At 36.2% G+C, this 25,012-nt stretch overlaps 1 protein-coding gene across 1 annotated transcript in view; it reads right to left on the bottom strand.

The window, feature by feature from the left end:
- GRM1 (glutamate metabotropic receptor 1) overlaps positions 1-25,012 on the bottom strand; it is a 392,786-nt gene that overhangs the window by 254,888 nt on the left and 112,886 nt on the right. The window contains 1 exon segment of the mRNA XM_058534236.1: positions 17,289-17,538. Coding sequence (XP_058390219.1) covers positions 17,289-17,538 — 250 coding nt within the window.

Raw genomic sequence — 25,012 nt, 5'->3', positions numbered from 1 at the left:
TGAAACATAGTTAATGAACTCAGGGTTACCCTTTTGAAATTGTAAGCTTCATTAAGTGATTTCATAACAATCAATGTAAATTTTTCCTATAGGATGTAGTGACCAAAATCATTAGATTGATTTAATAATTTTCAATAGTCTACTTTACTTTGCCAAAATATGCAAGCAACCTACACTTCTGTACTTTGTTACTGAGACAATTTTTGCAATTCCAACTCCCTTGAGTTTTTAGCTGGGGTTGCAATTCCCATAGGCATTGACTAGAGTGAATTTTAATACCTATACAATGTGCTACATTTGGTGAGCAAGGAAGGAAAAAATATACCTGTTTATCTCCTCATTAGAGAGGAATGCCGAACCTAGAAGCCCTTTAGGTCATACTTCCTAGTTACTGTGTAGTGTTTCCACAAATCCCTCAAGCTGCATCTGTATTTTGAAAAACTGCCTATGATAATTTCTAGGTAAATATACATGTGCAGGAGGAAAATTACTACTATGAAAAAAGTGTAAAATTACTAAAAGAAATGTTCAGAGCACACTTTTTTTTCAACTTTCAATGTTATCTTAAAAATATATAGAAATCATGCTCATCTCTAAGGGATGTCAGATAAAAAGCAAGATCCAAATTCTCCCAAATATGTGAACACATCTGACATTTACTATAACTAGAAGTAGGACTCTGGGTGAGTGCCTTGGAAAAAAAAATGTAAATTTCTTTTGTGCAATTGTCAACCTTTCACAGAATATGGCTAAAATCCTGAAATAATCTATCCACGAGAAGACGTTACTATTTTTACTCTCTAGAAGAGTAAAAGCAGTGATTCTTAATTGTTTTACTACCCATCAAAATTAGATTAAAGAGAGATGTGACAGGGTCAGGGTTACCAGGGGTTAAGGTCTTTCCAGTAGGAAGAATCTTCATAGTGGAACAGCCCCCTTCCCAACCCTTTCACCTCCTGTGGTCACAACAAACCAATGATTGGCCTCAAAAATTACTCATGCCCAAATTTAATTAAATCAGAATATGGAGAATTTATGCCCCCAGGCATTGTCTAAAACAATAGAGAAATCAGTTAGTAATTAATGAAGTCTAACAATTGAATGTGATAACAAATGAGGTATACAGCTTAACAGAGAGATAATAAAAAGAGACAATCAATAGAGCCTTGCTTAAACCACTGTCATCCCAGAGTGCGTATGCACACACCCATGGCTGCACCCTCTGAAGAGTGAAACCAAAGTAGGAAAATAAACTTCACTAAAATAGCCTAGTCAAGCCACAAAACAAGTAAAAACATAAACAACAAAAATAAGCCCCAGAGACGGGTTAGGGGAATCAGTATCCAGAGTTGCTAAAATGTTACCTAAAATGTGAAGGTTTCAACAAAAAATTGTGACATATTCAAAGAAACAGAAAAAATGTGACTCACACTCATGAAAAAAAAGCAGGCAACAAAAACTGCCTGGGAAATGGACCAGATGGCAGCTATAATAAAGACTTCAAAGTTTCTGTTGAAAATATATTCAAAGAACTAAGGAAACCATGCTTACAGAAGTAAAGGAGGATATGATAACAAGGTATAAAATACCAATAAAGAGACAGAAGCTATAGAAAACAATCAAAAGGAAATTTGGAGTTGAAAAGTACAATAAAGAAAATGTAGATGGGCTCTAAAAGTAGTTTGAACTGGCAGAATAAAGAATACGTGAACTTGAAGGTAGATCAATAAAGATTATGCAAGCCAAAGCAGAGATATAAAATAGGATGAAAAAAAATGAACAGAACCTCAGACATGGGAGACACCTTTAAGAATACCAATATACATACAATGGGAGTACCAGGAGGCATGGAGAAAGAAAAAGGAGAAGAAAAGACATTCAAAGAAATTATGTCTTAAACTTTCCAAATTTACTGAAAAACTTTTATCAAAACATACCAGAATGAACTCCAGGAAAGAAAAATACAGAAAGGCCCACACTCAAACATTTCACAGTAAAAATGAGGAAAGCCAAGATAAAGAGAAAAATCTTGAAAGCATCAAGAGAAAAACAACTTGTCACATACAGTCAAACCAAAAGGATTAAGAAATGACCCTTTATGAGAAACAGTGGTGGCCAAAGGCAGTTGGATGACATATTCAAGTGCTGAAACAAAAAGCTGTCAATGAAGAATCTCGTATCCAGCAAAACTATTTTTCAAAAATGGAGGTGAAATAAAGATATTCCCAGATAAACAAACACTGAATAAATTTATTCCTCGCAGATCCGCCCTACAAAAAAATAAAACAAAATACTAAAGGAAGTTCTTCAGGCTGAAAGAAAGTTACTCCAGATGGAAATTTAAATACACACACACACACAGGATAGGTAAGGGTAGTTATGTAATTATGAAAAACAGTATACATGCATATTTCTTCTTTTTTCTACACTTAAATGATTTAAAAAGCAATTGTTTTAATGAATATGCATGTAATTATATTTGGGGACCTATAACATATAAAAATGTAATATGTTTGCCAACAGCACAAAGGTGGTGAGTGGCAGCAAAGTTGTATTTGGTGTATAAATGAAAACAGATGGTAACTTGAATCCACAGAGAAAAAACATAGAGAATCAGAAATGGTAAATATAAAGAACTCTATGAATATTTACTTACTCTTCTTTCTTTTTTCAGTTTCTTAATAGGCATAACTGGTAAAGTAATAATTATAACGATTGCTTTTTAACATATTTAGATGTTGGGTTTTAAAATATATAGATTTAATGTATAACAATAATAGCACAAGAAGAAAGAAGGAATAGAGCTATACAAGAGCAGCATTTGTATATCTCACTGGAATGAGGTTAGCATAAATTTGAAATGGATTCTGATAAGTTAAGATTTATATGGTAAGCCCTGGAACAACCACTAAGGAAATAATTTTTTCTGTTTCTTTTCCTTTTTTTTTTTTTTTTTTTGCTGAGGAAGATTTGCCCTGAGCTAACATCTGTTGCCAATCTTCCTCTTTTTTTGCTGAGGAAGATTAGCCCTGGGAAATAATTTTTAAAAATATAGTGGAAAAATGATTAAAGGAGGAATAGAGGAACAATAAGACATGAAACACATGGAAAATGAAATGTAAAATGGAAGGTGTAATTCCAACTGTATCAATAATCACATTAAATGTGAAAGGATTAAACAATACAATCAAAAGGCACAGATTGTAAGACTAGATTTTAAAAAGCAAGACCCAACTATATGCTATCTACAGGAGACACATTTTAGATACAAAGATACAAATATGTTGAAAGTGAAAGGATGGGAAAAGATACATCATGTAAACAGAAATCATAAAAAGATGGAGTAACTATACTCATATCAGGAAAAACGTAAGCTTTAAAACAAAAAGAGTCACTAGATGTAAAGGGAACATTTTCTAATAATAAAAGGGTTGATCCATCAGGATGATATAGCTATTATAAACATATATACACCTAGCAATAGAAACTCAAAATATTTGAAACAAAAACTGAGTTAAAGGGAGAAACAGACAATTCAACAATAATAGTTAGAGACATCATACCCCATTTTTCATAATGGATAGAACAACTATCCAGAATAACAACTAGACAGAATATCAACAGGAAATGGAAGACCTTGACAACACTATGAACAAACGACCTAATAGGCTTCTATAGAACACTCAACCCAACAACAGCAGAATACACAATCTTCCCAAGTATACTTGGAATAATCTTCAGGATAGACCACATACTAGGCAATAAAACAAGCCTCAATAAATTTAAAAGGAATGAAGTCACACAAAGAATGTTCTCATTCACAATGAAATGAAATTGGAAATTAACAATAAAGTTGGGAAAATAATGACATGTGGAAATTAAACAACACAATACTAAATAACCAAGGAGCCAAAGAAGAAATCAAAAGAGAAAACAGAAAACACTTTGAGATAAATGAAAAAGATATATAAAACTTATGAGTTGCAGCTAAAGTAGTGCTTAGAGGGAAATGTGTAGCTATAAACACCGACACTTAAAAAGAATAATCTCAAATCAACAACCTAACCTTCCACCTTAAGACCCTGGAAAAAGAAGAGCAAACTGAAACCAATGCAATCAGAAGGAAGGAAATAATAAGGATCAGAGTTAATTTTAATGGAATAGAGAATAGAAAAACAAAAGAGAAAAATCAAGGAATCCAAAAGTTGGTTCTTTGGAGAGAGAAAAAAAATGACAAATCTTTAGCTAAACTGACCAAGAAAAAATAGAGAAGACTCAAATTATTAAAATCAGCAATGAAAAAGGAAACATTACTACCAACCTTACAGAAACAAAAAGGATTATAAAGGAATACTATGAACAACTGCATGTCAGCAAATTAGATAACTTAGATGAAAAGGACAAATTCCTAGAAAGACATAAACTATCAAAAGTGACTCAAAAAGAAATAGACAATCTGAATAGACCTATAACACGCAAAGGGATTGAATTGGTAATAAAAAAAATTACCCAAAAAGAAAAGCCCAGACACACATGGGTTTTCTGGTAAATTCAAGAAAAGATTTAAAGAGGAGTTAATATCAGTTCTTCACAAACTCTTCCAAAAAATAAAAAAGGAGGGAGAACTCATTCTATGAGGCTAGTATTACCTAGACACCAAAACCAGACAAAGGCAACAGAAGGAAAGAAAAGTACATGCAAATATTTTTCATAAATATAAGCACAAATATGTTCAACAAAACTAGCAAATTATATTCAGCAATATATAAAAAGGAATATAAACCATGACTGAGTGGAATTTATCCCACAAACGAACGGTAAATTTAACACTCGTAAATCAATTAACTTAATATAACATATCAATAAAGGACAAAAAATCTCATGATCAATTCAAAAGATACAGAAAAACCATTAACAAAATCCAACATGATATAACACATAAGAAACTAGGAATAAAAGGAAAATTCCACAATCTGATAGAGGGCATCTACAAAAAACAAATAGGTGACATAATACTTAATGTCAAAAGAAAGACTGACTCCTTTCCCCAAAAGACAAAGAACAAGATAAAATCTTTACTCTTGCTGGTTCTAGTCGATATTGAAATAAATGTTCTAGCCAAAGCAATTTGACAAGAAAATAAAATCAAGCATTCAAATTTGAAAGGACGGAGTAAAACTATCTCTATTTACTGATGATGTGATCCTGTATATAGAAAGTCCTAAGGAATCCACTATAAAGTATTAAAACTAATACATGAGTTCACCAAGATTACAGGACACAAGATCAATGTATAAAAATCCTTTCTATATGCTAGTAATGAACAATATAAAAGGAAATTAAGAAAAAAATCCCATTTACTATAGTACCAGAAATAATAAAATAATTAAGACTAAATTTAACAAAATCATTGCAATATGTCCACTGAAAACATCATTGAAAAAAATTAAAGAAGATTTAAGTGGATATGTTTATGGATTGAAAGATTTTATATTGTTAAAATGGCAATACTCTGAAAATGGATCTAGAGATTCAATGCAATGCCTATCAAAATACCAACTGCCTTTTTTTGCAGAAATTTACAAGCTGATCTTAAATTACGTATAGAAATGCAAGGAATCCAGCCAGAATAACAAAACAATTTTGGAAAAGTAGGATGACTCAATCTTTTCAATTTCAAAACTTACTAAAAAGCTGCAGTAATCAGGACAATGTGTTAATGGCATAAGTCTAGATATTTAGATCAATGGAATAAAATTGAGAGTCCAGAAATAAACCTTTACATTTATGTTCAATTGATTTCTAACAAAGGTGCCAAAACAATTTGATGTGGAAAGAATAGTCTTTTCAACAAATAATGCTAGAACCACTGGATTCCCACATGCAAAAGAAGGAAGTTAGACCCCTACCTCCCACCATATATGATAATTAACTCAAAATGAATCAACAACCTAACTATAAGAGATAAAATGCTTGGAAAAGAAACATAGGTGTAAACATTCATGACCTTGGATTACACAATGGTTTCTTAGATATGACACCAAAAGCACAAACAACAAAATTAAAAATAGATAAATTGGACTTCATCGAAATTTAAAATGTTTGTGTATCAAAGGACACTACCAAGAAAGTAAAAAGACTAGCTACAGAATGGGAGAAAATATTTGCAAATAATATATCTAATAAGGGTCTAGTACACAGAATATATAAAGAATTCTTACAAATCAACAATAAAAAGACAATAAAAAGAATAAAAATGTTCAGAGGATTGAATAGACATTTATCTAAAGAAAATATACAAATAGCAAGTAAGCACATGAAAAGACACTGCTCAACATCATTACTCATTAAGGGAAATGTAAATTAAAACCAGAATGAGATATCACTTCATATTCACTAGGATGACTATATACATACATGGACAGTAACAAAATGTAGTAAGAATGCAAAAAAATGTCTCCATTTCTAGTAGAAAGTAAAGTGGTGCTCTCCTAACCTTCAATATCTAGAATACCAAACAAAATATATTAACTAACTGTTGTATAAACATCAGTGAAAGACTATGATCCCTCAGAAAACTAAAATCAATGAGATGAGCCCAATTGCCTCTGATACAGCCTGGTGGTAATTTCTAGGCTGCAGAGAAGAGAGGAGGAAACTGAACAGAGAACAAGGAAACAGGAATCAGAGTTCAGGAAGGCAAAAGAAAGTAGAATTACTGGGACAGAGTACTGGAAAGGAGAGAAGTACATTAAAAGAGAGACATGTGGAGGGATCCTCCCAAGTCTTTGGCTAAGTTCTGATGTGCACATGTCTGAGAAGAAACTACCTGAGGCCGGAGAAAGACTCACTAGAAAACACAGACCAAACAAATTCTGGAACTTACACAATAATGAGGATAGCTCATAACTCCATAAGCCACAATAGAAAGGCTGCTCTGATAAGACAGATGAGGACATTAAAACAGGCATTGTAAATATGTTCTGTGTATTCCAGAAGGTAGGGAAAAAACATGACCATGTTAAGAAGAGAAAAGAAGGTAAACAAAAGATCCAAGTGTGACTTCTAGAGATGAGAAACACTATATCTGAAATAAAAAATGCACATGATGGAATTAAGAACAGATTAGACACTGCAAAAAAGAAAATCAGTGTACTCAAAGTCATAGCAATAGAAACTATAGAAAATAAATGAAGCAAAGAGAGAAAAGAGTGAAAAAAAAAGTAAACATATAATTTCCCTGTGCAAAAATATCAAGCAGTCAAACATACATATAATTGGAGTCCAAGATAGGAAGAAAGGAATAGTAAGGACAGAAATTATGTTTGAGGAAATAATGGTCAATCATTTTCCAAATCTGATTTTTAAAAAAAGCTATAAACTCACATATCTAAGAAGTTCAATGTACCCCAAGTCAAATAAATATAAGGAAAACCACACCAAGGCTTATTATAGTCAAATTGCTGAAAACTACTGATAAAGAGACATGCTTAAAACAGTCAGAGATAAAAATACACATTAGAGGAACAAAAATAATAATTATAGCAGATTTTTCACCAGGAGCTATGCAAGTCAAAATATAAATGAGTAATATCTCTAAAGCATTGGGAGAGACAAACAATAACTATCAACCTAGAATTCTATACCAGGGAAATTTTTTTTAATTGAGACAAAATTAAAACATTTTCAGACAAAAAAAAAAAAACAGAATTTATCTCAGCAGACCAGCCTCACAAGTAATGTTAAAGGAAATACTTCAGGTAGAAGGAAGAAAATCTAGATGAAAATATTGATCTACACAAAGGAATGAAGAAGGTCACAAAAGATAATTATATGGGTAATTATAGAAGACAATTTTTCTTGTTTTTGATTTCTTGAATAGATAATTGACCATTTAAGCATAAGTAATGACAATATATTTTGAATTTTATAATAGAATTAGAAGTAAAATACATGATAACAATAGAACCCAGGTCAAGAGGGAGAAATAGAAATATATTGCTAAAAATTTCTTACACTATATGTGATGTGGTGTAATATGCTTGGAAGTTGGGCAATAATAATTTAAAGAAGTATATTGTAAACCCTAGATCAATCATTTATAAAATAATAAAGAATCATAGCTAGTAAGCCAAAGGTAAAGGCAAAATGGAATGCTAGAAATATTCAATTAATCTAAAATAAGGCAGGGGGATAGGAAACAAGGAATATATATATAGATATAGTCAATGGTTTCCAACAAAATGACAGGTTATTTCAGTGAGAAAATGACAATCCTTTCAATAAATAGTTCTGGAACAACTGGATATTCTGATGTCAAAAAAACACAAGGATTCACCCTTATCTCACTATGCATATGCAAATTAACTCCAAATATTTAATGTAATCATCTATCTAAATATAAAAGCAAAACTTATAAAACTTCTACAAAAATATTTGTGACCTTGGAGTAAATAAAGCTTTCATTGGCGGAACACAAAGGCCATAAACCGTAAAAGAAGAAATGGATAACTGGACTTTCAAATTTAAAACGTTCCATCTTCCAGAGATACTATTAACAAAATTAAATTTTCAGACACATACTGAGAGAAAATATATGCTACACATATATATTATAAATGGTTTGGGTCTGGAAATTATAAAGAACTTTTACAACTTCAAAATAAGACAAACAACCTGATAACAAAATGGACATAGAGGTGTACAAGAGAGTTCACCAAAAAAGATATTAAAATGTCAAATAAGTACATTAAAATGTTCAAAACTATTAGTCATTAGGAAAACGTAAATTAAAACCGCGACGAAATTCCACCACACACCCACTAGAATAGCTAAAAGTAAAAAGACTGACAGTACTATTTTGGTGATGATGTGAAGGAATTAAGACTCTCATACGCGGCTGGTGGAATTGCAAAATTGTACAACCACTTTGGAAAATAGTTCGGCAGTTTCCTATAAAGTAACTTATAAAGTTAAATATACACTTATCATGTGACACATAATCTCACCTCTGGATAGTTCTTTGTTAGTGCCATCGAGTTAATTCCAACGCCTAGCAATCCTGTGGACAGCAGTGTGGAACCCTGCCCAGGGCCACCCTCTCATCTTCCAGCTATGTCAGGAAATGCTCCACTGCTAATCACAAGGTTTTTGTCACCAATTTTTTCAGAAGTGAGTGGGCAGGTCCTTCTTCCTAGTCTGACAAGTCTGGAAGCTCCACTGAAACCTGTCCACCATGGGTAACCCTGCTGGTATTTGAAATACAGGTGGCACAGCTTTCAGCATCACAGCAACATGCAGCCGCCACAGCATGACAACTGATAGACGGGTGCTGGGGCTCCCTAACGGAGAAATGAACCTGGGCTCGGTGGTGAGAGTGCCAAATCTTTAACCACTAGACCACCAGAATATTTCCTAAAGAGAGTTAAATATTTATGCCCACACAAAGACTTACACATGAATGTTCACAGCTGCATTATTTATTATAGCCAAAACTAGAAACAACCCAAATGTCCACCACTAGGAGAATGGATAAGCAAATTGAAGCATATCCATGTCATGGAATACTACTCAGCAATAAAGAAGATACTAATACATACAACAGCATGGTTGTATCTCAAAAACATTTTGCCAATTAACAGAAGTCAGACATAAAAGACTGCATTCCATATGATTCCCTCCATAGAAAATTCTAGAAAAGGCAAAAGTGTAATGACAGAAAGAAGATCAGTGGCTGCCTATGTCCAGGAGTTGGAGAGGGATGGCACTAGAAAACATTGTGCAATGACAGAAATGTTCTGTGTCATGACTGTTATGGTGCTTACATCACTATATAGAACTACCAAAACTCATCAAATTATATAAAGTTGGTGAATTTCGATAAGGCTGATTTGAAAAGTACATATAAACTCCTCAATCCATCCCCAGGAATATTCAATCAGAATCTGAAGGAGGTGGAGCCCAGGATGCTGAAGGGTTTAGAAGCCTCCCTCGGTTTATGATATAGCCAGACAAACAGCTGTGGGGCAACTCAGTCATCAGATTCCAGTCCTGGCCATTAGGAAGAAATCGTAGTTCACTGCTCAGCCCTGGGCAACCTTAGACTCAGAGACAGCTGAGACTGAAACTGCCACATGTTTACATGTTTACTACTCTGTATCTTGATCAGTCTGAAAACTGGGATGTCACTATGTTCTCAGGGGGTGGGTCAATAGGCCAGTATGGGCATCAGGAGAAGACAGAAACACAAGAAATAAGCAGAGCTGCAAACAGTGTTTATTATTATTACTACTACTGTTAGTACTATTATTACTTACTACTCTCAGATGTATCTTTGCTTTTAAAAGAAAATCTTGAAGGTAAAAATATTTCAAGAGATAAAAAAAAAATCTAAAATGCTGAAATGGGGGCCAGCCCGGTGGTGTAGTTGTTAAGTTCGCACTCTCCGCTTCGGTGGCCCGGGGTTCGCAGGTTCGGATCCTGGGCGCGCACCGGCACACCACTTGTCAGGCCATCCTGTGGCAGGCATCCCATATTAAGTAGAGGAAGATGGGCACAGATGTTAGCCCAGGGCCAGTCTTCCTCAGCAAAAAGAGGAGGATTGGCAACAGATGTTAGCTCAGGGCTAATCGTCCTCACCAAAAAAATAAAATAAATTGGTGGAATGACAGACAGTGGAGTTAAACTTTCCATTTCATCTTCCCTTTCAAATACATCCTGCAGGGAACTCATTCATAGTGAGCGCCACCTGAGCGCAGAGCCCTGCTATAGGCATCACACACAGTAGTGGTTCTGAAACTTAACTCATCCTCAATCTTTTAAAAAAAGAAGACCCAAAGTCCCTCACCAAGAAATTCTATTGATGGCCAAGTGCCCCTACTGCTTCAGATGTGCAGCCAGGTTGGGAACACACGGTCATATGAACTATGAAAATGTATTAAGATAAATTTCCTGTTGTCTCCGATCAGCCTCAAACACAAACTGAGCTAAATCATAATGACCTCCTTTCTCATCCATTCAAACTGAACCAATGCCTTATAGTCACAGAGGGCACCTGACGTCCTTTCCTTCTGCTGTCTCCATGACAGCAGAGACTTTCAGTTTTCAGATGTCCGTTATCTGAAACGTGGAGATAGTTGTTGGTATGAAGGAAGGACTAATCATTACTAACTTTAATGCAAATCAGCCACCTTAATTATTATGGAAATCCTGAGTATTTCTGTGGCTGAGATCTATGCTCAACATACCTGTCGATATCCTACAAATAATGTCCATTCTCCAGACTACTCTAAACTAAATCCCATCTCCTTCCCTAGCACACATTTCTCGTAGTCCTTTTCTAACAGCATAATCATCCACAAAGTTCTCATTAATCTCCCTTTGGAGCAGGAGTGTTTTAAAGAAAGGAGAGCCTGTCAGCAGGTTAATAATCATTTGCCGCCCTTGGGAGCCTGGAGAAGGCCAGCTGATGCATCCGCACGTCATGACCATCACACATCAGAAAACGTTTTTCCGCTTTGCCAACCTCGTGATTACAATCCATTTGGGGGGATGTCACACTTCACTGAAGGTCCGCATTTACTTTATAACACGTAACCTTTGCAATTGTACCTGAAGGCTGCAAACTTGAGATCTTTTTCCCCATAATGGAAAGATGAGATCTAAAATCGCTCATTTTTCATTAAAAAAAAATATGTGTGTGAAACATAACACCATGGTATATCATCTTTTATCAAAGGTATAGAGGTCACTTTCTCAAATAGGTGTTTAGGTTCTGGAAGAAAAAGACAAAAAACATTACACTGTGAAAACCAGGTATTTCCTTTTTAAAAAATGAAACTGGAGACTTCTTTCCAGATAAGGCAATTGCTCCATTCCAACTATTTTTTTGAATATGTGCTTAATGTTGTTTGTTGTGCTTTCAACTCAAAAATCATGGTGTTAGTGTTTTCATGGATCAAGTTTCAGATGAGGGGCATTTCTCTGCAGTGACAGATAATGGAAAGTGGGTTTAGCGGGTGAGAAGACAGAGTTGAGAGAGATGATACATAAAACAGCACACACCAATAAGAGATATGCACTTGAAATGTAAGGACCATATACTTATAATTTAGAGAGGAGACGAAATGGAAGGTTATTGACCTCATTATCTTTATTGGATGTTTATTTTGTACGGTGGAGAAATTAGAAGATGTCACAATCCAATAAAAGTGGCTAGGAAATACACAATTCAGTATGGTATTTTTAATCAGAATATACCATTAAAATATGGTATATCTAATCAGAGACTCCTAACAAGGTAGAATGTAAACCTACTATAATGGCTTCCCAAGATGAAGAAACCAGAGAGAAAGCCCAGGATAATGCCAACACTAGGCAGAGAACTAAAACCAGAAAGCTCTCACTCACTCTCAGAAAAAAGTGTGTCTTTAGGGGAACAGAGGTCCCCACAAGGGACCTGCCACTGACACTCAGCTATGGTTTAACAGGCAAGTAGGCCTTTTGTCATTAGACAAATACAACAACCTGAGAGCTAGGCAAATATCAGTTCTAATTTTACAGATGAATTCTAGAAGTAGAGTCTGATTGAAGAACATCAACCCTTACCACACCAGGTAAAAGCTACTGTTCCTAGAATACGAAAGGGAAATCAAGGTCACACAATGAAGCTACCTGCTCTCTCAATGATTCTCCAAGTTTCTGACACAGTTATTGAATATTTATCACATCAAAACACTGTGCTAGGCATGATGGGAAAATAAACAAATATATAAAACCTGGTTCCTATTGTTGAGGAGGTTACAATTCAATATTTACATATCTATATGATGTTACAGTATAGTAGTAAATTTGAATCTTGTCTCCACCACTTATTAAAATTTAGGAATATGGGGTAATTGTTTAACTTGTCTACCTTTCAAATCAACCTTCCAGGGCTGTTGTTAGGACTGGAGATATCGTATATTAATAGCCTATTACGTACCAAAACCTCAATAAATGGTAGCTTTTATTATGTGTTCGTATACATAAACTATGCTCACTTTCACTTTCTTCCAATAAAAGAATATAGGAATTAGAAGAAATCCACCAGTCTACTCTTAGAATTTTAATAATTATAAGTTAGAGTTTCAGAGCTATATCACCCACTTATTCCAAATTGGCTTCTACATAAGCAGAGTTCCATAGACATAGACTGGTGTGCAAATAGATAATGACATTGTGGAGTCTCATGTTAAGATAAAAAATAATGAGCTTGAGAAGAATGGCCCATTTATTGAATTATCATATAAAACATTTAATACTCAGAGAGAAATAAAAAGGATTCAAGGAAATAGAGAATAATTAGAAATGTAAAATAATTTTCTCACAGAGATACTTCAGTTGATTTTCCCAATGAAAGTGAATCTAAACAATGAAATAAATCTCTAGAAGAGAGAGCAAACTGAAAGGAAACTGAGAGTAATGCTGATATCTCTTAAACAAACAATCATTAGTTGATACACAGTATAGCTTAGTGATTAAGAGCATGGATTCTAAGTCAAATTGCTTGGGTTCAAATCCCAGCTCTGGCATTCCAGCACTTTTTGACAAGTTCTTTACTTCTCCATACATCAAAATGGGAATAATATTAGTACCTACCTCATCACATTGTTATGATAATTAAATGAGTTAATGTATACAAAGTGCTTAGAACAGTGCCTGGCATACATATATTAAGTCCTAAACAAATGTTATCATTATCATCACCATCAACATTCAAATTATAATACAGATATAGTGAGCACAATGCCGAGAAGCATCTCATAAGAGGCAATTTCACAAAGCCAAGAAGGAATGATTCATTTGCATGATAATTAACTGCACTGTGATTAGTTAACTTACTTGGTGAGAATACTATGCCAATTTGTCCAAAGTCAAAAGTTTGATTTTCCTGTGGGTCTGTTGGCTACATTCTATGACCACAGATTAAGACACTAATATTGACCAGCTGTATTCAATGAATTTTCCTGGTTTTAATAAGGTGACTGGTGAAAAAATGTAAATTGAGTAATCCAAATTCATGAATAACTTCAGAAAAAAATGAATCTATAAATACATTCCTATTGATCATAGCTTAGTCATACGGTCTTAATGTATTATAAATTCTAGGACTGGAAAAATATTTAAAGATGATCTGGAGCCAAGTCATTAATTTTTTCAGGAAAAAAATAGACTCAGAGACCAAAAAGTGATTTAAACAAGACCACATGATTACTTCAAGGCAAAGTTAGAACTCTTAGCCTATGTTTTGTTTTGTCTTGTTTTTCCATTACCCTCATTCATTAAATATAGAATGTTTTTATTATCTCTGAGAACTTCCTATTTAAAAATTCTATTTCTGTCATTACAGTTTATTATTCCATTATAAAGAACTCAGTCCCTGTGATAGAATGTGAGACTTTGAAGGCCACTGTAAGGACTTTGTTAGAAAAATGTGAAGCCATTTTAAGGTATTGAGTGCGTCAGGAGTGACATTACCTGACATATTTTTAAAAGATCACTTTGCCTTAAGAATAGATGGTGGGGAGGGGCAAGCCTCAATTAGGAGGCTATTGCAATAACCCAAGTAAGAGATGATGGTGGCTTGGGCCAGGATAATAGCAATGAGAATGCCAATAAATTCTCAAGTCTGGATATGTTTCAATGGCAGCACCAATAACATTTCCTTCTATGTTGAATGTGAATTGTGAGAAAAAAGAGAAGTCATGGAGACAAGGTAATATAAATCTTCATTCAGGAAGTTATAATGTTTTGAACTAAATGTCTCATGCTGCAATGGACAGCATGATTTATCTTCACCTCTATGAAAAGAGGTCCATCTACAATGCCCTCTTGTGAATCTGGCAGCAGCTAGAATCATACCATGTACTGTGAAACTAAACAATGGCTCCTGACCTCAACGGAGTTTATCATTAGGTAAATGAAACCCCCTTTAAATAGGGGAAAGAAATATTTGACAGCATTACAAATATAAAATATATGAATATAAAAATCTTGATGTTAAACTGGACATGTCTGATGAAATGAGGGAACTAAGCCCACCAAATATCCATTTGGATGAGGCACAGAGGAGCATTTGGGATAGAATTCATCCCTCAGTAAGTGGGAGAATCAAGTATCTGAAAGGAAGGCTAATTCTAGGCATGGCGTAGTGTTACCACTTGGCTTTGTCCCCTGTTCAGCTCCCTATGGACTCATCTCTCTCCCAGGGAAGGGAGAGAGCTGTGAACAAAGAATCCCCAAAAATCCACTAAGATATGAGAGTAAAAGCCTATACCACTCTGATAGAAACTCATAGAATGTAGCCCTGAAAAGCAGAGAAGCACCAAGTGTGGCATAGCTTTGGCATCTCATGGGCTCCATGCATCACTGGCAGTAACCACTGGTACAGGAAGCAGCGTCCACAGAAGCTCAGGTGTTCATTGTGATGATAGTTCCCAGGATGTGTCAGCAGAACCCAGCAGAGGTGGGGCAGAGAAAGAGAGGACTAGAAGAGGTAGAAACCACATGTAGCCAACCTCTTCACGAGCAAGCACGTGTGAGGCTCCCAGAGATACTTCTTTGAGCTCAGCTGCATTATTAGTAGGTAAGCAAGAGCCAAAAAGGCAAGTTTACATTACCATCCTTGTCCAGCTTTCAAATAATGAGGATGAAATGAGTTCTTTACACTCCAATTACTCACTGCAGCATTTTGTATAATTATAATTCATAATTAGACAGTCTGTATACCCCTAAAGCTCACATATTTGCCACATCTGCTCAAGATCTCCAGAATCCAGGTAGAGAGCCTCTTCAGGGATATTAAAGAGAATGAATTCTTCAAAGAAGACTATTATTCTTTTGAAAATGGTAAACATGAGAATTCTTTTAGGCAGCGCCCTTCATAAAAGCAGTCATTTTACAAAATCAATTAAAAGGACCGAATATCTGTAGGCCACCTGTCCTGGTGCATATATTAAGGACCTTAATCCATGTAACACTTCAACAATTCTGCTTACATCCTTTTCACTCATGAAGGAAATAATATTCCTCTTTAAATACTCCTTAAAAGACTTGCTTTCTTAAGTGGCTTCACACAACTGCATCATATTGAAGAAGCCAAGATGTGGCAGTGTGCCAATTTTACCCAAATTCAATAATTTTCTTAATCTTGAATTATATTTTGACCTTCGCTCCATACTTCCTCATGCCTAGAGAGAATTTCTTTTTTTCTTTATTCATTTAGTTATATTTCTATCCTACTTTCTTCTCAAAGTCTTTGAAGTGTCTTGTGCTTTTAGTTCCAGATGGTTAGATTTGTCTTACCACTATGTAGTCATTCCCACAAGTGGAAGGACAGAAGGGAAAGGTGCAGTGAGGATGTCCACACCACTACTACCCAGTTTCCTAGAGAAGAGAGTCAGCGGTTGAGGTATGTCAGCGGGTGAGCTATGACTGTACGCTAGCCAATAGAGCAGACGGGAGGAGAAAAAGGGATCTGGAAGATGAGTATGACAGAGTTGGAGATCAGTGGAGGCTTCCATTCAAGTAAACTCAGTAAGTTCCTTGGAAAAATTTAGCAGTTCCTTTATGCAATATTAGAAGATGGCAAATTAAACAAGATACTTGTTAGGTCAAAAACCCTCTGAAAAATACTGCGATATTGAAAATCTACTCCCACACAAGTACATATGCTCTAGAAAGAAGAGCAGAGATTTTGGAACGCACCACCTGCAATTCCAGAAATCACATACAGACAGCATCACTATTAGCCATCCTATAAGTGTAAGAGAACATCAAGTTCCAAAGTTCAGTTGCATATCTTCACCCATTTTTAGCCAGCCCTTTAAATTTCAAATATTAATATATACTTCCATCTTCTCTACTGCCCTCCATCCTCCAATATCCCATTAAGATTTCTATGCTTAAGAAGTATGAGGACATAAGCATTTGTGTGGTTGGGGAGTGGGGGTTGGAAGGGATGGGAAGCAAATGAAAAGCATAATTCTCCAGGACAAAGCATTTGGCAACAACTTCCCACCTTTTTCTGAAATAGTCTCATCGTCTTGTCATCGACTGCTCTGCTCTTCTCTATCAGAAAAATGACAATGGCTCCACTCTCAATGAGATCCAGAACTAACACTCAGCCCAGCAGAGCACATCTCACCCCCTTTGGAGTCAGGAAGTCCAATTTTGCAAGAGCAAGCATATGTGTGCCAAAATATGTGTGCATGTGTTTGTGTGATGGAGAGAGAGAGAGAGAAATTTACCTTCCAATGATTGAGAACTCGCCCACCACGCCAAGGCGCCGCATGGCACTCAGGAGGCCTCGGACGGTCATGCCTTCGCAGAAGCAGACCACCACTCTGGCTTTGGGAAGCCGCTCTCGGAGCTTGCGCAGGAGTCGGTCAAAGCTCTTTTCCCCGGCGTTGCTGTAGATTTTGTCTGAATGGGCGATGCAGAGGCCTTCCTGGGCAGCCAGCTCTTTGAAAGCATCCATTCCGCTCTCCCCATAATTCCCTGTCCAGAAACAATCAGCAGATGTTCAAGACAACCCGGCAGCAGCAGCACTTAACAAGCCGGAATAAGGACTCATTAGTCACGGGGAACGGAAAGGACAGACTTGCCAAATAATTTGTAAATATAACTGGGACTGAAGGAAATTCTGGATGGATTAAAGAGAGTAATCAAATGTAATCAAATGATCAACTCTGTGAAAATAATGAGAAACTAACTAGGGTGCCCTCAGTGAAACAAGTTTTGAGAAATGAAGGACTGCTGCCTTATTTACAACCATGATTAATAGTGGTTGTCCCAGATTGTAGCCACGTGGGAGAGACCAGCACATTGGGATAGGAGGTCAACCACCACAATGAGAAGGCCTGTTCATTTGAGGGCTTGCTTCTGCTGGCTGCTGGGTTAAGAGGCAGACGCTCATGGTGATGGCAAGCCCTGCAACACTTCAATGAACAGTCAGTAGGCAAAGCAAATGGGACGCTTGGCCAGGCCAGAATAAGCAAACAAGGAACAGCTACAGGGCTTAGTCAAATCCGCTATTCTCTGATGAACTGATGGGGTTATGGGAGATTTGGTCTTATGTTTTGATTCTTATTATATTATCATTCTTATAATAAAATATACTTAAGAAATCTAAGAACTCATACTAATCAATGAAATAAAACATATATCCCATTGTACCAGTTCCCTATCTCTCTGCTTCACTGATGACTTTAGCCCTCACTTTAGGGTCATCTATACCTCTACTCCTTTCCCCGAGTTTGGGGATTTTGATACCCGTGTATATGATCCAATACCACGTCCTCACAGTTTCTCAACCCCCTCCATCCAATGATATTCCTGTAACCCACCTACTTCCATGGTCACACTTTTGATCTTGTTATCACAAATGTTTCTAGTATCTCTGAATGCAGATGTCAAACGTCTCAGTCTCTGTTTATCCCCTCTTACCTTTCAAGCTCGTAGATGCTATTACCCCTACTCCAGCATTTCTTCAATAAAAAACTCATAAAACTAATTTCTTCATCAAAAACTCAAATCCATTCACCTCCCTATTTTTCTTTCCATCTTCCCTCTCATTTGCCTCTTAGGCCAGCTTAGCTCTCACAGCCTATCCTCATAATCACTGCCTTGCAAATTCTTTAACTCCCTTGTGTTTTCCTGACAAAACGCTAATGCTAGTTGAATCCAACTATTCACCTATTTCATGTCTACACCTGAGCACCTAAACATGGCTGAAAAAAACTTACTACCGTGATGACTGGTTTTATTTAAAGTTCATGAGCATACATACCAAAAGGGGCACTCACTATTGCAAGGAAATTATACTACATCTCATTTGTAAATGAATTTTCCTAGCTCTAACATGATTATTTCATCCTTACTCTTCTCTCCTCAAATCTCCAAACTACTGACCCCACCTCTGACCACTGTCTCAGCTGGGATCTTCGTTTCATATTTCAGTAAGAACACAGAAAACAACCAGACAAAAACCAATTCAGCCACACTCCACAAAGCCTATGAAGTTTTCTTCATTGACACTCATATTCTCTGTCATCCCTCGTTGCAAATTTGAATTGTTTCTGCTTTAGGATAGAGCCAATTCTTGCTCATGAACACTAGGTTCCATCACTTTTTTCTATTCAAGGACTTTCTCCTGCAATTGTCCCTTCTCTTTTGTAAAATCAATTTCGCCCTTCTAATGGTGTCAATCAAAAAAAAAAAAATCCTTGGACTCTTTGTCCCACTTGAGTTCCTACCTCGTTCACTCCTCACTCCTGTTCACAGCAATAATAGCTGCCTAGGTCAATGTATTTGCTTCATCATCTCCCATTCTCTCCTTTATCACTCATTTTCATAACCTTAGAATCCTCTCTTGTCAAACTCTTCTCTTGACAAGGTCACCAATAATTTCCCTGTTGCCATATTTCATGATCTCTTATCTGTGTTCATCTTCATCAACTAGTCAGCTGCCTTCAACAGTGGGCCACACCCTCCTTGAAACACTTTATCCTCTCGGTTTCCATGACACTACCCTCTCATGCTTTCCTCATGACTCACTGACAACTCCTCAATGTATTTGCTAGATTTTCCTTCTCTGCTCAACCTCTAAATATTGTCATGCAAGGACCCAGTCCTGGGAAACTTTCTTTTCTTCGTCTATAATCTCCTCTAAGTACCTTCATTCAGTCACAATCCTTCAAACACCATTTGAATACCATGGTTGAATCCCAAATATAGATCTTCAGACTGGATTGCCCTTTGGAGCCAAAAATTAGTATATTCAATTGCCTACGGGACATATCCACTTATAGACATCTCAAGCTTAATATATCTGAAATAGAATTTTTCCCTCTCTACCTTGCAAATAGGCTCCTTCCAGATATCTCCTATCAGTAAATAGTACTATTACCTACCAGGTTGCTCAATGACAAAATCTAGGAACTGTTTTGATTTCTGTCTTTCTCCCATATTCCAGATCCATTCCAGTAGATTCTATCTCTAAAATGTTCCTAATCCAATCTCTTCCCTCTGTTTCAGTCTCTGCCACCCTAAGCCAAGTGTCTTAGGTCAAGTTCCCTAAAAACAGCTGAGATAAAGATTCTTGTTCAAGTCATTTATTGAGGAGAGGAGCAAGAGAATCAGGGAAGGACAGGAGGGGAATGCTAAGCAGGAATGTCATCTCGGCTAGAGATTAGCTTCAGTCTGATTCCACAAAGAAGTTCTAGAGCACAAATTGTACCACAGAGTTAGCCCCACCTTTAGGCAAAGGGACCTGCTTGTCAATCAGTTATTGGCTAAGGTCCATGAGAGGAGAGAGGACATGTAGCCACCCAGGAAGGGGTCAGCTGGAATTTATAAAAGCCTACTCTCACAGTAGCTGGGAGATTTGTGCATTAGGCAGATCGAGGGAATCTGGGCAGACCACCGACAGCATCTTCTACACCAAGTAACTATCAGCTCTTGTCTAGACAACTGCTCTAGTCCCTTGATTGGTTCCTTGCCTCCAGTCTTGTTCCCAGTGATTCATTCCACACCTCGCAAGCAGAGTGATCCGTTAAGGTATAAATCAGATTATCACTCCTTTGCAGAAAGCTCCAATCATTTCCCAACATACTTAGAACGATACCAAGACTCCTTCTCTTGAACTACCAGGCTGTACATGGACTGAGCCTTCCAATTTCTCCAACTCCATCTCTGCGTACTTCTCCTCCCTCACCTTCTCCAGCCCCATGTCTTCTGTCTCTTCCCGGAATACCCTGAACTCACTCATGCCTCTACATTAGCTGTTTCCATCACCTGAAAAGATGCTCTTCTACAGATACTCTCGTCAATCTTGTCTTAATGTAAACGTCAGCTCCTCTGAAAAATCTTTCATGATCAGTTAGCTTAAAGGACCCTCCCAGTAAATCCTGATTATGCCCTTTGATTTTATCTTCATACATATACCTGATATTCTTTCTTGTTTATTTTTCTCTTTCTTCTAGAATATGAGCTCCATCAGAACATCTTTTCATGACTTGTTCAATAATGTATCCTTAGTACGTATAATAGTGCTAGACACTAAATGTACAGTAAAAGTGCATGTGTTGTAACAGTCCAACTGACAAAGGGGCAAAGGTTATAAATAAGCAATTTAAACAAAATAATTAAAAGTGGGTAACAAGCATATGAAAAAAACCACTGAATCTCATTGATTATCAAGAGAGTGCAATTAAAATAAGATACTGCTTTTTGGCATATCAGATGGCCAGAAGTTCCAAGATTAATAATATTCAGTGTTGGCAAGATACAAATATATTCACATTTGGTGAAAGCAGTTCAAATTTTTGGTGGACAACTTGGCAGCAGTTTTTAAAATTTTTCAAGGTAAATATCACATAAATATAGCAATAGTTAAGTCAGAATAATTTTAAAAGAATTATATTATTCAAAAAAGGACTTAGGACTTAAATCTCAGCATCTATAAAAAGTTCCATGGGCATTGTAATTAAACCTAATACAATTTTCCTATATTTTTGAAAAGACAGCTTTCTTTTTTTCTTTTTTCATAAGATTAAATTACCAATTAATTTATTTGCCTTTTAATTTCACCACCTTTAGTGGCCTAATCCTGTCCAGTTAAGCCCAAATGGAAGAATTAACATGTCACAAAATTCTCAGCTTCATGGACTGTGGAAAGACATCATAGCTCAGACAAGAGGCATTGACTGATTATAAGGGAGAAAACTGCAGCTGGCAAGTGAATGCCTCCTCTGTCTTCAGAAGAGGGTATGAGGAAGAAGTCAGATGCCACTTTCTCACAGTAAATGAAGGTTCATGAATCTGCAAGATACGTAGACATCACCAGCCAACTCTCTCCGCCAAAGTCACTGTCAGTCTGACAAAAGATGATGTTACAAACAGAATAACTTCACTGCTAAGGTGCCCACTCTTGGACTTCAATCACAGGAAACTTTTATTCCTCTATCAAAATACACGCAGACTAGATGAGCAGGAATGTTCCACTCATTCAAATAAGAAAATCCTCGGTTTTTAAATCTGGTAAAGGCCTTAGACATATTCTGTCTAAACTCTTCAGGTTATAGACAAGGAAATTGAGCCACAGAGGGGAGAAATAGCTCACCAATGGGCATGAAGCTTGTTTATATTAAAACTGGAGCAGCTTTATATGACTTGACTCCTAAGTTACTGCTCATTTCTCTCTCTCTTTTTTTTTTTTTTTTTTAATGAGGAAGATTTGCCCCGAGCTAACATCTGTGGCCAATCTTCCTCTTTTTGTGGAGGAAGATTGGCCCTGGGCTAACATCCGTGCCCATCTTCCTCTACTTTTTTTTTTTTTTAATAGGCGGGATGCCTGCCACAGCATGGCTTGATAAGCGGTGTGTAGGTCTGCACCAGGATCTGAACCTGTGAACCCCGGGGCGCCAAAGTGGAGTGCACAAACTTAATCACTATGCCACAGGACCAGCCCCCTACTGCTCATTTCTCTTAATAGCAAAAAGCAATTAAACATGTATGTTTTCCTGATCCAAATGAATGTCTGCACAGATCAATTGGTTTCATCAAATATTTATCTCAATTTCTTCATTCATATTTTCTTGTTTGTATAGAAATTCTTCTTTACACAAATTAATAGAGAGTTGAGTATCATGCACTGGACCACGTTTAAACTTCTCGTTTCTCATAACGTCTAAAAGACTCCAAATTGACATATAAATATCCATGAGGGTAGCTCTAATATAGGAATAACAACAATAATAGCCTGTACTTTTATAAATCTTTCTACTTTAAAAATTGCATTCATAAGCATTATCTTATTTGACTCTTACAACAATCCTGTTGTACTGATTATATTGATAATAGTACTAGATACAAAGAACACACAAAATGGGGAGAAAACTGCCTCCAGGAAGCTTAAAATCATGTTACTTTCATTTAGTAGCAACAGAACAAATGACAAAACAAGGATGAGTGTAAGTATCTAATAGAGATGCTGTGGGAGAGGAATCAGGAAAAGCTCCATAAAAAAAGTGCCACTTGTTGGCAAGGATGTGTAGAAAAAGGAACCCTTGTACATTGTTGGTGGGAATGCAAATTGGTGCAGCCACTGTGGAAAACAGTATGCAGTTCTTCAAAAATTTAACACTAGAACTACCACATGATCTAGCAATCCCACTACTAGGTAAATATTCAAAGGAAATAAAATCAGTATCTCAAAAGATATCCGCACTCCCATGTTTACTGCAGCATTATTCAAATAGCCAAGATATGAAAACGACCTAAGTGTCCATCGATGGATGAATGGATAAATAAAATATGGTATATATACACATATATGTATATATATATATTTACACACACACAATGGGATATTAGCTATAAATAAAGGAAATCCCATAATTTGAAACAACATGGATGAACCTGGAGGACATTATACTAAGTGAAATAAGTCAAACATAGAAAGACAAACACTATATGATCTTATTTATACGTGGAATCTAAAAAAGTCAAACTCACAAAGCCAGGAAGTAGAATGGTGGCTACCAGGGGTTGAGGAGTGAGAAAAATGGGGAGATTTTGGTCAAAGGGTAGAAACTTTCATTTATAAGATGAGTAAGCTCTGAGGATATATTGTACAGCACAGTGACTATACAGTTAATGATATATATTATTATATTTAATAATATATAGTTAAAAACACATATTATATACTTGAAATTTGCTAAGAATAGATCTTAAATGGTCTCACCACAAAAAAAAAGGTAACTATGTGAGCTAACGTATGTAAATTAACTTGATTGTGATAATCACTTCACAGTGTATATATATATCAAACCATCACGTTGTACACCTTACATATATACAATTTTACTTGTCAATTATACTTCAATAAAGCTAGCTGGAAAAAAGAAAGTGCCTTTATTCTGGGTCCTAAAATATAAACATATTTTTCACAGATAGAAAGAAAACTAGGGGACATGTACAATTTTCCTGTCCACCAGGTCATGAGCAAAGGATGCCCGACTGAAAATAAAACACTCAGCACAGATCCCACCCTCTGCCTCCCCTCTTCTTTCCATCCTGCCGCTCAGCCCTTCTCTTGTCTTTCCTGATATTGAAGAATTTATTTCGATACTTCTCTGTGCAGCCCTGGAAGGAGCTGTGAATATATAAAGAACTCGCTCTTAATAAAACTCTTAAAAAATAAAAGGGCCATGTAATTGTAAACACTCAGCCCTGGCAGAGAGCTACATATTTCCATTCAGTTAGCAAATAGTTTACTGAGCTTTAACTTGAAAAAAATCCCTGAGCTCTGCGCTTAAAGAGTTGTCAAGGAATATTGGACATTGGCTGTGCCTTCAATTTGATGACTATTTTCTATGTGTCTGGCACTGTGCTAAATATCTAAGCATTTCATTTATTCATCACAACAACTCCATATAAAAGTTATAACTCCTCTTTTACTAATGAGGACATGGAAGCCCTACAAGGTTAAGTAACTTGCCCAAGGTCACACAGTAGTGGATCTAGGATTTAACATTGAAGTCAGAAGTTCTTACTCATAACCACTATTTTCTCCCACCTCTTACATGGACTTGTAATATAACTGTGAAGGCACAACACAAGCACACAAAATACAGCAACAATAATAAGCCGTATATGCTACATGGGAAATAAAAAATACTGTAATACTAAATTTCAGAATAAGGGAGCAGGGATGATCAGAGAATACCTCTCAGGAAAAGTAGGAATGAAATTGGGCCTTGAAGAATATAAGCAAGGAATTGGCATTCAGGGTGAATGGTAGTGAATGAGAATCCACAAAAGGTATTTTTAGCGGCGATGAGTAGAGAAGTCCCACTGGAGCAGAAGGTTCATGGTTTGTAGAATGACACTCTAGATAGAGGATCTCTAGTGAAACATCTGGCACACCACTACAGAACTGCAACATGAAAATTTGCTATATGTTCTT

The sequence above is a fragment of the Diceros bicornis genome, chromosome 39 (assembly GCF_020826845.1).
Source record: "Diceros bicornis minor isolate mBicDic1 chromosome 39, mDicBic1.mat.cur, whole genome shotgun sequence".
Classification (NCBI taxonomy): Eukaryota; Metazoa; Chordata; class Mammalia; order Perissodactyla; family Rhinocerotidae; genus Diceros; species Diceros bicornis.
This window is presented reverse-complemented; position numbering and strand designations above follow the sequence as displayed.